General features: G+C 37.1%; 1 protein-coding gene across 1 annotated transcript; it reads left to right on the top strand.

Moving 5' to 3' along the window:
• The first annotated feature begins 1,329 nt into the window (after positions 1 to 1,329).
• SEPTIN2 (septin 2) lies at positions 1,330 to 17,268 on the top strand. The gene is made up of 11 exons (XM_057383611.1): positions 1,330 to 1,397; positions 2,515 to 2,635; positions 5,860 to 5,946; positions 6,819 to 6,942; positions 8,718 to 8,852; positions 9,091 to 9,208; positions 10,511 to 10,612; positions 10,902 to 11,047; positions 11,662 to 11,745; positions 13,464 to 13,521; positions 15,478 to 17,268. The coding sequence occupies exons 1-11, from the start codon at positions 1,389 to 1,391 to the stop codon at positions 15,580 to 15,582; spliced, it is 1,089 nt and encodes a 362-aa protein (XP_057239594.1). The 5' UTR covers positions 1,330 to 1,388; the 3' UTR covers positions 15,583 to 17,268.
• The last annotated feature ends 311 nt before the right edge of the window (positions 17,269 to 17,579 follow it).

The raw sequence follows: 17,579 nt of genomic DNA, 5'->3' as shown, positions 1-17,579 counted from the left end.
TTAACATCTTCAGTCTGTAATTCACATCAAAAACTCATCCTAAGAATCAACTTCTTCCTTATGGTGTGTGTTTGGGGAAAGCAACTTCAACTGTTGCAGTGAAGTTACCAGTGCACTGTTGCACCGCTACCAGTGAAGTAGTCACGTTGAGCTGAAAAGTTCCCTATTTGTAAACTCAAATGAAGTTGCAATTGTGTAAACATACACCTATATAGTAGCTTTGCAAAGAAAATCCTGGAAATCATCCCTATATTGAAACAACGTTACCTTGTGCCTAGCACAAAAAGTTGGGCTTCTGCTCTCTTAACAYTGGGCAGTTTGTTTTGATTCCAAGATGTCTGTTTGCTGGGAAGAACAGACTGAAGGGTTCTGCAAACTGAAGCAGTTTATTTAGTGTAACTTCACACAAAACTGAACTTGCTGACAAAAATGTGCTTGGAAGATGAAAAGAATCAGGTAGTGATAATTTCAAATCCGTAGAATTAAAATGGGTGCAAGCTAGATATGAGGTGATTGTGGGCTTTGGGAGTGGGAACAGATACCTTGTGGTTAGAGGGTGAGCCAGAGGAGGGAGTAGGAAAGGGGAATTGAGCTCTCATCACTTGCAGATGCAGCATATGCTGACATTTTWATGTTGCTGCAGTAAATCACATGATCTTTTAAACTCGTTCAAGTTGGTGGTTGGTGAGTCTTTGTTAAGAGACTTTTTTGTRTGGAAGTATTAGATAAGAAATCTTTAAAAAACCTTCTTTTGCCTGTGTGGTTTATATATTCACATGCAKCTAATGTGAAAATATTATCTTGGTAACAGAAGGTAGAATGACTGAGTTTGCAAGCATCTAGATGAAAGAGAAAGGAAAAAAGTTTCATTTTGAAGCAGTTTGCTCTTTACAAAACATTCAAACAYGAATGGAAATGTTGAGTAGAAAGAAGCTTGAAAAGAAAAATAATACATGAGTTTKGGKTTTTTTTTTAGCTTTGAAAAAAAAGTTTCCTGTAAAGAGCAAGCTTTTAGGGTGTTTGGTTTGGTTAGTTTCCGGAAAGGATGTGTACTTTCAGCACTTCAGAATGGTTTGTCACACATCTGGTGCCTTCAGCACCCCACRTTTATGTTGCTTGAATTTATTGTCTGACTGTGTTTATAGGAGAAATGGTAGCTGAAAATTCTGCCTGTTGTTAGTACAGAAGAGTCAAATACTTGTGCTCTGTGAAGAAGTTGGCRTTGTTTCAGAATCTGGACATCCAAACAGGGATGCTCCCTTTTCAATTTAGGGTGCAATGATGGATATTGCAATGGTTTGTGGGTGTTTTTTTTTTTCTTATACAATTTTTAATAAGCTGAAAAACATTATTGTTTTTTCAGATTTTTTTCCYGTCCTTCTCTGAAAATGTCTAAGGTAAGAATAACATTTCTGTCTTCCRATGCAATAATGTGACACATATTTTTTGTTTTTAAATATTCATCTTCAATGACAAAATGTGCAACATGCATCTGTTTGATGTGAAAGATATTCTAAATTTACTCTCTTTAGGGGACATAATATTGAAAGATGAGTGATGTAAAACATATATTAAAGTGGTTTCATGCAATTATAAATCTCTACAATTAACTAATACTCTTGGAAGGATTTACTTTTGGTCACAGAGTTGTATACTGGTGCATCTTCATTGMGACTTCCTTTCTGTGACTTTGTTTTGAGCAGGAGTCATTTAWTAAAATGATGGTTTAGATTTAATTTCTTCCTTTACTAATAGAATCAACTGTTTTTCCAATAAAATCCCTTGTTTTAAATGTTGTAAGCTAAAATATTATTCAGGTTAATGTCATGCTGGGATTCATCTAATTTTTGGCCCTCAGCATTTGATATGATGGGTAAAACATCCATGTTTTCTTACTGAAATGAAATTAATGATAGAGTACTCGAGTAATGTATTTGAAGAGGGAAATAAGAGATARTGATTTCTCTGCCATATCTGTAACAGTGGGCATTCGTAACACTATTGTGTAAATTCCCCTTCCCTGCACTTTAAGAGAGCTCTCTGAAGAGCACTTCCAGCAGATGGCTGTCACTTCACAAGTTGCTTGGGGTTTTCCTTTGAATATGTTAAAAATGGTCAGAAATGGTCATCTTTTTATTCAAGTTCATAGAAAACTATTTTATTTTAACTGTCTGGGAAGACACTTTTAAAAGTGTCCATATAGTGGACACGTAGTGACCACACTTCATACTTTGTCATACTTTGATAAATAATTGTTTGGGATTTTGTTTCTGTTTTACTKAAGGTGATCTTAGCTGAATAAATGAAGCTTTTTTAAATTTTAAAGCTCTAGGTCAATGTAGTTCTGCACTTCTTTGTGAAACTGTTGAGTCGTAGGAACCTCTTAGTAGTTTCCTTTTTGTGYGTCACATAGCTTCAAACCTTTTTCAGATAAGTAAGGAAAGCAGTTATACAAACTAGTAAATCTTGAGTGGTTGCTTATTATTGTCTTATTTTATTTTATTTCATTTTTAGCAACAGCCTGCTCAATTTACTAATCCAGAAACTCCYGGCTATGTTGGATTTGCAAACCTTCCCAATCAGGTTCACCGAAAGTCTGTGAAAAAGGGGTTTGAATTTACTCTTATGGTGGTTGGTAAGGAAGTGTTTTATAGTCTTTTTCAAAATTAGTGCTTGCTCACAGGGAATTCAAAGTTAAAATTATATTATTGCCACTATTGTAAAGCTTTAGCTTGCAYCAGAAACTTCATTGTGCTGTAGCATTTAACTTTCTTTTGTATTTTATCAATTCTTGCAGCAGTTGTTTACCACATTGCAAACCATACTTGAATATAATAATAAATTTGTGGGTGAAGTGAAGAAATTTTCTCGTGCACTCCAGCAGTAATTTTTTCCTTCCTTCCCCCTGTTGCAGAATTTTAGCATTCCATTTAAAATGTAGTTTTGAACTGGTTTTGCATTTGAATATTATCTTTGTTGACTTGTGTGTTTTGATTAAGAGACTAATATTAAGGAGAGCATTCTATTTGAAATGTTGTTTATGCTTCTGCAGTTCAAAAGAATTTGAACTCTAGTCTTTTCAAACCTTCCAAACACTCTCGTAAAAGACTGAGAATTGGATCAGTTGGTTTTGATGTGAGCTGTTACTTTTTACATTGATCATGATTTTATSTTAGCAGTTGTAATCTAAAGTGTTATTCTGTTTGATAATTCATTGAGAATCTGTGCTGATATCTAGAATGGAAAGAAAAATCTAGTGTCTACAGAAATATGTTAATCCTCTGAGAGATCTGTTGCTGTTCTTGAAAGTTAAGTAGACTCCCAAATCAGGCTTGGATGTCTCCTCTTTTTTTTTTCTGTGAGCTGTAATTTCTGAGTTTTGGTGTTTGGACTCTGTAATTCTTGCTTTTAAATAGGCTTTCACAAAAAGTAACCTAATAGATTTAGGCTCTTTATTACCTGACACCAGAAGAAATAAATCCCATCTGTGTGTTAGATTTGCCCAAGAGAGATCACAGTGGGAATGAACAGGAAGAGGCGAGATAGTGCATGATAGGAGGTGATTAACTTCTTAATTGTTTTGGATTTCAGTAATTACAGAGAGAGTCTATCCTCAAACCTTTCATTAGTTTTGCCAAATGACAGACCTAGCACTGCTTGTGTCCTGTTTCTGTATTTTGTTCTTCAGTGTTGTACAGAGTTGGCCCTTATCTTTGTCTTCCTAGAATTTTACTGTAGTTGTTTACTGTACCTTTCATTGGATTTGATTTGGATAATATCATAAAGGATATCTTATAAAATCTAAGAGTAAAGCCAAACTGTGAGTAGCTGCTTCAAAATATGGTATCTACTCTACCTCTTCAGAATTTACTGTTTAATGATCCTAAATGTGTGAACAGTTTTGAGAAAGAAAAGATGTTCTTTGTCTGCAGAGCTAAACTTTACTTTCAGATCTCTTTGGATTCTTATTGCAAATAGTGCCATGTAAAACAGTTCTGGGAGAAAGCAATGTAAAATTACATAGACCAACAGTTGTTTCTAGCCTCTTGTAAAATAGGAGTAGAGGGGAAATGACATGGTATAAGAGTAACAGAAAAGCAATTAATCCACCCATATTGGAGTAAAATGGGACTTTACAGTTGTCGTCTCCCAGTATTTTAAGGGATAAATGAAAACTACAGAAAGAGAACTCAGAAAAAGAGAACTACAGAAAGAGAACTCGTATCATTGAAACTTTGGTGTGGCATTTTAAGATACACTAGCAGAGGGAGGCAGTTGATATAAGATAAAATAAACTGTGCTTTAAATTGTTGATTATTTCAACAGTTTGGAATGTGAATTCTTTCTCTTCAAATATGCATGGAGTTCAAGTATGTTCTCTTGTGGGCTGTGTCACTGTGCCTGTATAGAACTACAATTCTTCATGAAGTTGCCATCCTTCTTAATTTCTGAGCAGGATAATACTTTAAAAGCTATCTGTGCTGACAGATTCCTAATAAATGATTTTGCTTTTTCATGATGTTTTTGGTTGTGCTCTTTTCCCCTGCGATTGTTTACTGTGGTGTCTGAAAATATTAGCTAGAGTTTATAAAAACTTGGCTGCTTGGCTGTGTTGCTCCTAAAGAAATTCCAATCACTTGTATTTCTTAACAATTTTATGTTTATTCTCATTATTAAGCTATGACTTAATCTAAATAGCTATTTCATTTAATAGTCACTAAGCTACTGTAGCCAATATAATTATTCACAGTGTCTACAAAAACTGATTTGGTGTATGTGTAATATTTACCCATACTGAAACTATGGAATGCGGCATTGGAAGAAATCATACTTTTTTTGGTTTTGCTGAAATGATTCTATGTGGCTGCTGAGTTACTCTGSGTGCATGTCTCCTTCACTGGTGAAGGCTGCACTGGCACAATCTGATCCTGAAAGCTGCACCCTATAAGGCATTAAAAACTGGCAGTTCCTACTCAATTCTTTGTTTAAAAACAATTTTCATCTTATTTTTTTTCTTTTGTTCAGGTATTTTTGTCGGATTCAAGTTGCAGAATAGTCTGTGTTACTCAGGGATTCTGTGTCCCATTATTGTTWAACATCTAATTTTTAAATTTAATTCTATCAACACCTGAAGTAGAAGTAAAATTCTAGAAAAAAGAGCTCTTCAGTGAATTCAAGTACKGAGTGTGTCAAGTTGGTCCTTTTTTAGTGCTGTAAATATTTGTTSTCATTAAGGTCTTGATCTTTAACTAATTAGTTGGCCTCTAAACTTTCCTCATGGCCATCAGTATCTCTAGAATAAAAACATATTTACAGTATAAGTTGGTAATCCCCAAATTCATCAGTATAAAAATTGCTCTGTGGCCATTTTCCTTTTGCTTTGAGTTCTTGTTTGCCACATTGGCATAAAAGCAGAAATAAATCCCACTTTATGATGCCTGGCTGTACAGAAGTTATACAATGCCTTTTTCATTGTTTAAATTGATGATATAACCTTGACAGGCTATAGCTTCTGGCTGTGTATGACATTTCACATTCTGGAKTGATAACAGAAAAGCATGTCTTAAAAAATCAGGAGACATGAAATGGGAAATCTTTAGTCTAAATGGATCAGAGCTCAACTTGACTAGCAGAATTAATTACAAATAATCTSTGAAAGCTCTGGGAAAGTGCATTACAGAGCAAAGAGGTAAAACGTGTTATTCCACCTTTTTGTGCAAACTTTGCTAATCAAAAATTATGAATTGTAGATTTTTTATTTGAAAGAAATATGAAAAAAATTACAGTCAGATAATACTGTCCAAGTACTCCTGAAATTATTTATGTAAATGTGTTGTATTTTTCTTTGTTGAATYACAGGTGAATCCGGATTGGGAAAATCTACATTAATAAACAGCCTCTTCTTGACAGATCTTTACCCAGAAAGGATAATYCCAGGAGCTGCTGGTAAATAACACYTTTGCTCAAGGATTTTTGAGTTGAATGCTTTTATCTTTGAATTCTGGTAACAGCCAGCAGTGATTTGTAGCTGTAATAGTTTCTGATGTACTTCCTGACACTTGAGCTGTTTGATAAAGCTGTTTTCCTCCTGCGCCCAGGATGTCTATGGGGTCTTTGTTATTTAGTCCTTGTGTGTATTCRTATTAGCACCTTGAAACTTGATCCCTTCTTTGGCTTAAAAACAGTCATTGTGTTACAGTAAGATAAACAATCAATTAAAACAATCAGAAAATTTATTTGGTTTTTAATCTGTTGCAATTGTAAACATGAATTTTTTATACCTGCTTGCACCTTAATTCCTKTGCTTCAGGTTGATATTTAGTGAAMGAGAATTTYACCTCCTRTTCTTCTTCAKTCCCTTGTCCTATTTTTRTACTGTWARTCAAGGCATGCAATAATCTAGCAAAAGAGAGTATTGTAATACAATAGAAGATGCATTTTTTTCCCATTTTGCTACCTGTTGAATGACTTGCTTTAATGGTTTTATCGTGTTAGCTGATGATTACTTATAACTTCCAGCCTTAGGAAAAAAATCCATTATGTATAATTTTGTATTGTTCTCCAATTACCTATGGTTTTGTCTTGGTCCTGTTTGCCTTAATTTCTACATTATTTTTAAGAAAAGTATGAGATCTCATACAGTCCTCTGACAACGTCTGAAGAATTTATGAACTGAGTCTTTTGTTATCAGGCCTTAGAATGTAATCGATAGAATAATATTTATGCTGTTTTATCTGCCAATTAATCTCTGGAGTTTATCTCAAAATGACATGGTCTGACAAATTTGATTCTGAAAGATTGACTTTGTTGTCTTTCAGATAAGATTGAACGCACAGTGCAGATTGAGGCCTCAACAGTTGAAATTGAAGAGAGGGGCGTGAAACTGCGGCTGACGGTTGTAGATACACCAGGGTATGGGGATGCCATCAATTGTCGAGACTGGTACGTGCACAGAGAATATATCATGTTCCATGTATGAAGATTGATGTAGATTTCTTATTTGTCCTGTGTCCTACAAGCTTCTGTCACGTGGATTGTGTACAGTAGACCTCATCTGGATCTGCAGGGGCCTGATGGTTATTTGGACCCCTTTAGATTCCCTCCAGCTCAGATAATTCTCTCAGGTACTGGATASCTTCCTTCATGGTGTTCCACCTGCATGGTCACACTATTAGATAATCCTCGAGAGAATATCTTTCCTTCACGCTTGACAGGAATGGCCACCAGAGCTGAGAGTTTCTGTCCTCTTCCCAATCCCCTTGTCAATGTCCACATCCCAGGACAGGGATCCCAGTTGCTTCACTACCATCTGGTTCCATACCATGGGCCACAATCTCCTATTATCAGAGCAGCCACATTGCCAGGGKCTCACCCAAATGGCAGCTGAAATATTTTTGCATATCTTACAGCTCACCAGGGATAGCAATTGRGTGATTATCTCTGGCCCTGCCTCTTCCTCCTGTTGTGAGGACTCTGCTTCCTCTTCATTCTTTGCTAAGCAATCTGATTTAGTCTTGGATTTCTTCTTCTGTATAGGGGCAAGTGTTCCTGGCACAGGTTGTTCCAGTGGTTCCTGTGTAGTTGGAGTGACCACGGTGCCTGTTGCTCTACTTTCCTCCTCCTCTGAGGGGGCTCTCTAGTGATGAGCAGTGTCTGCTAAATAAAAGCCAGAGCCCAGCACACTGCAATAAGTTGCTCCTCTCTGGAATTGCCCCCTCCTGCTGATCTGGGCCAGAACCAGGACACCAGTGGACAAAAGTTGGATATGAGCAGGCAATCCCTGAAAGCCATTAGTATCCTGGGCTGCATCAAAAGCAATGTGGCCAGCAGGTTGAGGGAGGGAATTCTGCCCCTCTACTGCACTCCTGTGAGACCTGCATCCAGCTCTGGGGCTCTAGCACGAGACATGGACGTATTGAAGCAGAGAAAGACCACAACAATGATCCAAGGGCTGGAACAGTAGTAGGGACTGGGGGAGTAGGGCTTCCATCTGGAGAAGAGAAAACTCCAGGAAGACCTTCCTGAGGCCTTTGAATATATCAAATGGGCTCACAAGACAGATGAAGAGAGACTTAATAGCAGGGCCTGTAGTGGCAGAGCAAGGGCGAAGGTTTGAAATGGAGAGTAGATTTGGATTGGATGTAGGGGAGACTTTTGCAGTGATGGTGTTGAGACACTGACACAGGKTGCCCAGAGAAGCTGTAGCTKYCCCATACCTGGAAGTGCTCARGGCCAGGCTGGAGGGGGCTTRGAGCACCCTGCACTAGTGGAAGGTGTCCCTGCCCATGACAGTAGCTTGGAACYAGATGATCTTTAAAGATCCCTTCCAAAACAAACCATTTATGATTTTAAATCAATTTGGAACAAGAGCCTCAAATTATTTTGAATATGTGTGGTTAATGTTAATCAAAATATAAATACWAACCCCAGAGAAATTTGTTGTAGAACTGAGGCTGGGTTATGTATATTTTATCTTACTGTATACATATATTTATATATATATAATATGCATAGTGGCTTGTTATTCTAGAATTCAATTAAAATTTTAAAATATTTGCTCTTCTGTTTTTCCAGTCCTATAGAATCAGTAAATGAATTTTTGTCCATCAGAAGATTGGTTCATCAGCAGGGTATCTTGGTGGTTTAATATTACTTGTGAAATGATACTAAAGTTGTCGTCTATTTGGTGATTTCTCAAATCAGTGTTTGTTTTACAGTTTTAAGACCATAATCTCTTACATTGATGAGCAGTTTGARCGATACCTGCATGATGAGAGTGGTTTGAACAGAAGGCATATCATAGATAATCGAGTTCATTGCTGCTTCTATTTCATTTCACCATTTGGTCATGGGTAGGTGTTTCTCCATTTTTTTTTTTTTTTGTATTATTTTATTTTATAGAGTTCGTTTGTGCCTGTTGACTTAAATTTTCAGAATCAGGTTGCCATTACATAAGCAACTGCTGTAACTGCTGTTATTAACTGGCTGTTTTCTTTCTCTCTATGTAAAGAGAGATATTTATGTTGGAGTGAAAATAAATTGGTAATGTAGAGTAAAAAGAAATTAAAATTTTCCATRTTTTTATTTTAGCCTTAAGCCTCTGGATGTTGAGTTTATGAAGGCCATACACAATAAAGTAAATATTGTACCAGTGATTGCAAAAGCTGATACACTTTCTCTGAAAGAGCGAGAGAGACTAAAGAAGAGGGTGAGTGTTTTTCCAGCTTGCAGAAATGTGTTGTACTTTGATTGTAGCAGCATGGTGGCTGAAGAGAGGGCCATTCTCATTAACCTTACTCTGTCCTAGCTGAGGAAAAAACAATCTCATGCACAGTGTAGCATCATTTAGTATGTAGTTGGTTATTTTATAAATTATTTTGTTATGTATTTAACTGAGAAATCGTCCTTAGAATGTTGTTTGCAAAATGGCAGACTGGCTACATTTACAGTTAGATTATAAGTGAATTTTGAAACTTTGAAAATATATTTAAATACATTTGCTGATGGTAATTGCTCTCTTACCTGTTTAATCAGTCCCAAAGCAGAGATAGCACCTGCACATASAATTTGCATATGTATATATTTTTTTAGCCTGTCAGAATTCTGATGGTTAAAGCCAGGGATTTACAGAGATGTTTCTTATTTTGGGRTTGTTTTTCTTCTCCTATATCACTCCTTCTCTAGCATTCCAGTTCTTTGTTTCAGAGGCAAGACCTCTTAACACATTCAGTCTTGCAGAACTTGATGCTGTATTTGCTGGGAGGAGGTGGAATTCAACAAACCGTCATGAGCTAATAACAGCTAAGAAGTTTAGAAAGAAGTGTTAGGATTAACTTGTCAAAAGGCATGCTCCAGTCTTAGCTCTTGCATTGAAAACTTCATGATTTTTTGTCAGTTATTCTGAAAATCCTTATAGCTATCTTACCCAATTTGTAATAAAAACAGAAACTGTATACGGTATACTCTAGCAGATACATTTACATTTATTGTGCTAGAGTTCTGCAGAAATAAAGATTATTCTTTTTTAAAGAGCAGAATTTAGGTCTATGGCAAATGGATTCCAGCTGCAAATGCCTTCACTGGCAGTCATGAAGACAGAAAAATGTATTTGTTATGTCTATATTTCATTTTTTTTAACATTCTCACCCCTACCCCCTAGCAGTAATTCAGAGGTGAGAGCAAGGAGATTAAGCTGTAGAAAGCAAGTATGACTTCTGAGTCAAAGCTTTTATTATTACAAAAAACCCTGCAAAGTTTTGACAAAACACGGTTTCCACAAATGGTGATGTTTTTGTGAGCACCGTTGTTTGTCTCAAAGTCTGTGGCAAGTAGGTGCTGAATATCATGAAGAAATATGGTATTTAAAACCAAATCCTTGTTGAGCAATTGGGATCAGTAAGATAAATTCAGATTTCTTAAGAGACTGTGTGTTAAGTAATTTCATGTTCAAGATCTAAAAGTCCTCATTCTACCTGTATATTATATTGATTTATTTTATTGCAAATCTCAGATTCTGGATGAAATAGAAGAGCATGGCATCAAGATTTATCACCTGCCTGAYGCTGAATCAGATGAGGATGAAGATTTTAAAGAGCAGACCAGACTCCTGAAGGTGTGACTGGCTTCATAGTTTACATACGTGGATAATATAGTTTTTCAGGCTGCTCAGATGGCTTTAGAACAAGAGCTGCAATGCAATCTGTAGTGAATMACCATGTCTCTACACAGGCTTCCCTAGCTGGAAGATGATGGCAGCAATTACTGCTATTTATTTTACACCTTCAAAATAAAAGATTTATAAACTTATTACCATAATATGCAGAGCTGARCAGAGCAAGAGTTGTTCTTGGAGCTGTTTGTCCTGGTTCATTATAAGTAACTTTTGCACTTTTGGTTTTCAGGCCAGCATTCCATTTTGTGTAGTGGGGTCCAACCAACTCATTGAAGCAAAAGGTAAAAAAGTTAGAGGTCGGCTCTACCCATGGGGTGTAGTTGAAGTGGAGAATCCAGAGCACAATGACTTCCTGAAGCTGAGGACCATGTTAATGTAAGTTAAAAAATTCCAATTAAATGCTAGTTTAGAAAACAATCTCCAGGATAATCAGGCACTGTACTGGGGGTTTGAAGCAGTTGTGAAATACCTGGAGACATTCAGAATTTATGTGGGGAAGGCCATGAGCAGCCRTGACCTAGTTGAGCTAAGCCTTGTCAGGGATTGGACCACAGAGGCCCCATGTTCTGTCGAACACAGTGYTGTATTGCTGCTCAGATCCCCAGGAACATTAAACGGAATGTTTGATACTTTGTGCTTATTTCAATGTATCTATAAGTAGATACTCTTGCAAAGGAGCAGACTTCAAAAGTCTACGCGTTGTTTTTTTCCCCTGGTGTTTGCTACTCTGTTTCCCTGGCTCTGCATCATCAAAGGCCTCGCCTCCGAGTGTAGCCTCTGTCAGGGAAGTCTTGGGGCTGAGGATGAGCCCAGGGCTCTCTGTGTCCTTYACTGCAGTAATTTAACTGAAATTAGTTTTTAAATTAGTATGTTAAGTGGGTGTGCATGCTGAGCGCATCGATCCAAGACAGTGCTGAATGCGAGAGTTGCTTAAGCAAACTGATGTGACATAGGGATGTTTYATCTTTTAATTACTTTTCTTCCTCCAGCACCCATATGCAAGACCTTCAGGAGGTGACCCAGGATCTTCACTATGAGAACTTCCGCTCTGAGAGGCTCAAACGAGGCAACAGGTTGTCATCTCATGGTTACATGCTGTTTGTTCCTCTTCTTAATTTATGTTTTGCTCTCTCTATGTCTCACCTACCACTGCATTGCTAGGATTTGGTAGATCAAGGGCAGCTCTGTAGCTCCAGTTAACACCAAGTTCCATCAACCAGCTTACAAAGAGCGTCACAAAAAGTGTTTGTTAAATCTGAAGTGACAATTGTGGAGTTACAGAATTGTGGGAATAGTTAGTTCTGTGCTTTGGTCTGAGGCTTGGACATAGTTGGGTTGGAATGCCGAAGGTGCTAAGTAGGACAGATGTCTACGATAAATGTTGTCTTAAAAAAATCTGTGAACTAGATTAAAGCTGATATGTTAAAAAGTGTGGGTTTTGTTTCAGAATTAACAACTGGAAAATTTGGGTTGTGTCTTTGAGAAGAGATGATCTAATTTTTCTGAGGTGCTTTATTAAACATGACATACATAAATAATTTTCTCTACATACCAGTCACAGGGTAATGGCTGTCAGCCTTATTTTGAGCTGGGGTGCATAGGGCACAGCTTTTCTGGAAAGAAACCCGGGCAAAATACTCCATTTTTAAGTACAATAGCAGGGTTTGTAAAGATGAGTTGGTGAGTTTAGGTGTTTCAGCTGTGTTGCTTATTACAGCCACTAGAGGGTTCCAAATTGCACATTTTGGGGACTTTGGGGCATTTTGTAAAACTTTTCCCATCCTACTTTTGACAGAGATTTTGTCACATGCCTGGTTAGTTTTCAGCAAAASGAGTTTGTTCCTGCTTGTGGCATTGGCCTACATTCCAGCAAGAGAAAATGTTCTTGTCTCCTGACTTTAAATCCTGATTTCTGAATTTTAAAGTCCCCACATTTCTCAGCTTCTGGTGCCTGTTACCCAACAGGTGTGTACAAAGGCTTTAGAAGTAAAGTGACCTAAGGACATCCAATTTTTAGAGGGTTTCAAGTTGCTTTTGCCAATGATCTATGGCAGTAAATTGCTGTTCAGCTGGATATGCCAAACTAAAAYGTGTTTTTGTATCTTGTCTAGAATAGTGGCCCACATACCTTTGCTRTCACATTTCTGAAATGGTGCTAGAACGTAGTTAAATTTACTATAAGTCAGAGTAGATTTCATGTGAATTTTTTTCAAGCTTGCACTTCTGCTACCAGGAATGCTTGGCAAAATAGGTGTTTGTTGACTGCACTCACTAATGTTCTCAGAAGTTTTGGGTGCCCCAAAGTGGACTTTATTACAATCTGTTTCTCTGGTAACATTTTAGCAAACACCACTTCATTTGCTATGCATATTTGATGGCACTTGCTTGATTAGATCCATTAGTAGCTCTTCCCTGTTGTGACATGGAGCAGGAGAAAGCTATTAGCAAAGTGGGAGGTAATCTTGAATAAAACTAGGTGGGAGACAGTTGCTTCTCCCAAGTAACAAGYGATGAGCAWCAGGAAATGGCCTCAAATTGCACCAGAGARGTTTAGATTGAATATAAGGAGAAATTTCTTCACAGAAAGGGTGTTCAGGCACTGGCCCAGACTGCCCAGGGCAATGGTGGAGCTACCATCCCTGGAAGTGTTCAAAATGCCTGTGAATGTGGCACTTGGGGACATGGTTCAGCAGTGAACACAATGTTGGGTTAATGCTTGGACTGGGCAATCTTAGAGTGCTTTTCCAAATGTAATGATTTTATGTTTCTAACAATATTCATATTATTTTAGGAAAATAGAAGATGAAGAAGTAAATAAAGACCAGATTCTGCTTGAGAAGGAAGCAGAAGTAAGATGACAGAACTTTGTACTCTTGTAATGGGGGTATTTTTGTTCTTTTGTTGYTACTTTGGAGCAAATATTTATATGATCTTGGTAATTCATAAAGGAAAAACTGTTATATGTCAACATAACAATACTAATACAAAATACAATACTATACAGTACTAACAATACTAATACAAAACAATATTACACCAGAAATATAAAGTTATTTAAGGTTCACTGAGAAAACAGTGTGAAGAGGTGAGAGGAGACTCAGGATAGGGATTTTTCAGAACAAGTGGAATCTGGTAAAACATGATTCCATTGAAGTGATTGCGATGGATGTAAGATGCTGTGTGGGCAAGGAGAASCATCCTCATGGGAGTAAATGTTCTACAGTTATCAACTGCAGATTGGGACAGAGTCAGTTCAGCTCTGCAGCAGAAAAAGAGGGAATGATGGTAGGAATGGTCAGGAATAAAAAACACAACTGAAATTCTCATTCTGCCACAAAGAGAAATTCATAATGCATTTCTCTGATGCTGCTTTTGTGGTTCCTCTAACCCAAAAAGGATGTAGATAGACAAGACTAGAAAAAGTGCAATGAAAAGCAAAAAGTGGGCAGAAAGTCTGAATTGAACACCTGAGCAGTTTCTGTACTAGGGTAGATGAGATTAATGGCCTTGTTGAGAAGTAGGTGACAGAAGSGAAAGGTCCTTACATGATCACACATGTCAGGATGAATGGGAATCTACTGCACATGCAAGAGTTCATGGTTGATGGGATTAATAGATGGCTGATTTMAATCTAAAAAGATACTTCTAACATAGTCTGTAAGTCATAATACCATAATTGTGGTATTCATTAGTATGGAATTTGTACAAAGCACAATATTTTTTGAGCAGATAAGCTCCAAAATGCTGAGATGGGAGAATYTGCTTTTTCCATGAACGTGCTTACTAATGCAAAAGTAAAATTTTTTGGTTTGGCAAACTCCAAWGGAGACAGATTCTAGATTTTGAGCATGTGTGGGTAAGTATTGGGAGTGGGCACCTGGCTGTCAGGCTCTTCCATGCACTTCCTAAGAGCCAGTACTGGGGAGAGAGCTGTGTTAGATGAGCTCCTTAGCCTGCCTGAGCACAAGCAGACTTGTGCTAGTGATCTTAGTGGGGATTCAAGTCCCAAAATATAGCCAAAGTGAAMATGAAAAGGGTTGAGGTTTCAAGCAATATGAAAAACAAGTATGGTGTAAACATTCTACAGGTTGAGCTTTATTGTTAAGCTCAACAGTTTAGTTTGAGTTTGCAGTGTAAGTGCACAGACACCCAAAATTATTTCCACAGTGAKGTTGACTTGCCAGTCAGTRTTGGGTGCAATAAAATGATTYAAGTAATGTCTGTRCAACACGGTTCAATTAATCTTAGTMGGTGAGTTACATAYTTTCCTTGTGTTTAAATGTTGCAATACTCTAAAACTGAGCTTCGACCAAGGTTAATAATGCTTATGTCTCWTTGGATGGTTTGGTGGTCATACTTGCTTACACCTAGTCATTGCTAGTAAGGGATTTGGGGCGTAATCCTGACAATTGAGGTTTTTTATTTTTGCTGACAGATAGTTTGGAGGGACATAAACAGGCTGCTTTTTTTTTCCAATAAACTTCAGTAAAGTGTAAATGCATGTTGAGTACTTCAAACCATCATTTTTATACATTTAACTTCAGAGATTTCCATTTAGGGATGCTTAAAAATTCCATTCCGCAGTACAATAATAAAGCCTAYTTACTTCAGTCAGTAAATGCCAGCCTCTTCAGGGATGAAGAACAGTAAAAGATGCCATAACCTGTAATCATTTACTTGTCAGATAAAGAAAATGCAGATATGTGATCCCTCTTTAATAAAAATAAGTAATACCATGATAAYAGTGAAGAATTATATTCTGAGGTGAGATCAGGCTACAGAACTCTTCTGTGCTGTTTTTCCAGCTCCGTCGCATGCAGGAGATGATTGCAAGAATGCAGGCACAGATGCAAATGCAGATGCAAACTGGAGAAGGTGACAGCAGCGCAGTTCATGGGCACCATGTATAAATTCTTGGGTAAGATGTTCAAATAGCCGCTTGAAGAGCTTCTCCTTTAGATGCTCACCAATTTGCTTGGTATTAAGAAGTTTTGAAAACATGTTTACAAAATGGGCTTCCATAGGTTTCAGTCTTAATTTTAATTTATAAGGATTAACTGCTGTTTGCAAAGTTAAATGGCTTGGAGTCAAATTAAACAGTGTGATGTTGTATGCATGTATATATGAAAATATTCCAGAAAGTCAATACAATATACACTGGTAAGAACTATGGAACAAGTCTTTGAAATAGTTTAAACAGGTTCTGAAACTCATTATGAAGTTCATAGTTTCCTTGTGACTTAGAAAATGTGTGCAGTTCTTTCAGATTTCCAAAGGTGAGAAGACAGCTGATCTAAAATGGTATTTTCCTGTCTTGTTTTTAGATTACTTTATGCCCTGAAGCTCACAGGAGACCTTCTGGAGCTKAATTGCAGTGGTGGAAGCTGAAAGGATGCCTCTTGCTCCCATGTGATCTGGTGCTTGCTGTAGAATTGAATGTGGGAATGTTTTGTGGTAACATCTTGTGAGATGTATCTCACGTAGTAAGTTCGTATTTTATACATTATACACATTTGACTTTCATTTTCTTTAGACCTTCTTATATTGAAGTTATTTTAGATTTCCCGTTATATTAGGGATATACAAAATAGTCATTAAAAGTTTTCTAGCTTGATACAGCATTAGATAAAAATATTTTTTTAATATACCTTATTAGCTSCCTGCTTTTAACTTTGTATTTCATTTAGAAATAAACAGCTGYCAGTGATACCTTTTTCAGTGCCAGGTAACAGTCACCTCACTAAGGTTGTACCCCTGCAAGGTTAATTTTATATATATTGCAGTGTTTACATGTGTGTGGGAGACCCAGCAGCCCTTTCTCTATCTCTGCTCACAGCAGAGGATTTCCTTGGCCTCTGCAAATATCAAATGAAAATTCAAGCATGCCTTGTGTTTCAGCAAAAGAAAGAAGAGGAAATGCCTCTGCGGGAGACACACCATATGTTACATGACAGACATTATTTATTTTACATTTAACCTCAAGGGTTATTATTTTCTTAAAATCTCTTACTCTGTTGCAGTAATTTTAAAGAATTTSTTGTAGGTCAATAAAAATCACTCCTGCTATTTTTCTGGCATTATTTTAGCCAAATAAACTTTAATAATGCTGATATTTTTGAATGRGGTAAACTCCAAAGAGTAGTTTTCTATGCATAGGTATTTCCTATATCCAAAGGCATAAAAAAAATATATAATCCCTAGTGAGTATTTTCATACTATTTTTAGGGCATTGCAAATTGTTACTTGTAGGAAAAATATGTATTAGCACACTTCTGTTTTTAAAAGTGATCTGTTCCCGACAGGATCAATGCAAATTTAACTTCTTGCTCCAAGATGGAGTCAGCAGTATTACTTCAGAAGTGTCYCTGATTTTTTATTAGGCCAAGGTCACTTTCTTGATAGTGATAGCAAAGGAGACTTTTTTATCTTGGTTGGACTTGTGCCCCAGATCACGCCTGGTATTGTGTTTGCAGCAAGTAATCACCCTGTAATCACACAACTGCCCAGGTGGTGACTGCCAGGGCAAGCAGCGACACACCTTGGGCTGTCTGCTGCTTCTGATAAAGMCAGCAATCAGATTTCTTCATCTGATCTATCATAAAACATTCTTATCTGAGCAGCTAATAAAACATAGGTAGAATTGCAATTTCTTTCAGCTCTTTGAGCTCAGGTGCAGCTGTGACTTTTATAATAGTTTTAATGTTTCTTTGGAAAAAAATAATAGAATTTCTACAGCTAATGTATAATTCCAGTGSTACTTCAGTGGCTAGATTAAATATAAACCTGTTAAGCAAGTGAAATTTTTACCTGCCTGAAACTACTGTTTTATGATTGAATCTCTGTAAAAATGTGAAGTAAAACCCTGCATCATAGCCTTTGCTGGGGTGCTCCAGCTCTCTTTTCAAAA

Source organism: Malurus melanocephalus, unplaced genomic scaffold (assembly GCF_030028575.1).
Source record: "Malurus melanocephalus ecotype Western Australia unplaced genomic scaffold, MMel_1.1 scaffold_644, whole genome shotgun sequence".
NCBI lineage: Eukaryota > Metazoa > Chordata > Aves > Passeriformes > Maluridae > Malurus > Malurus melanocephalus.
The sequence above is the reverse complement of the archived record's forward strand: the minus strand, read 5'-3'. Positions and strand labels throughout refer to the sequence as shown.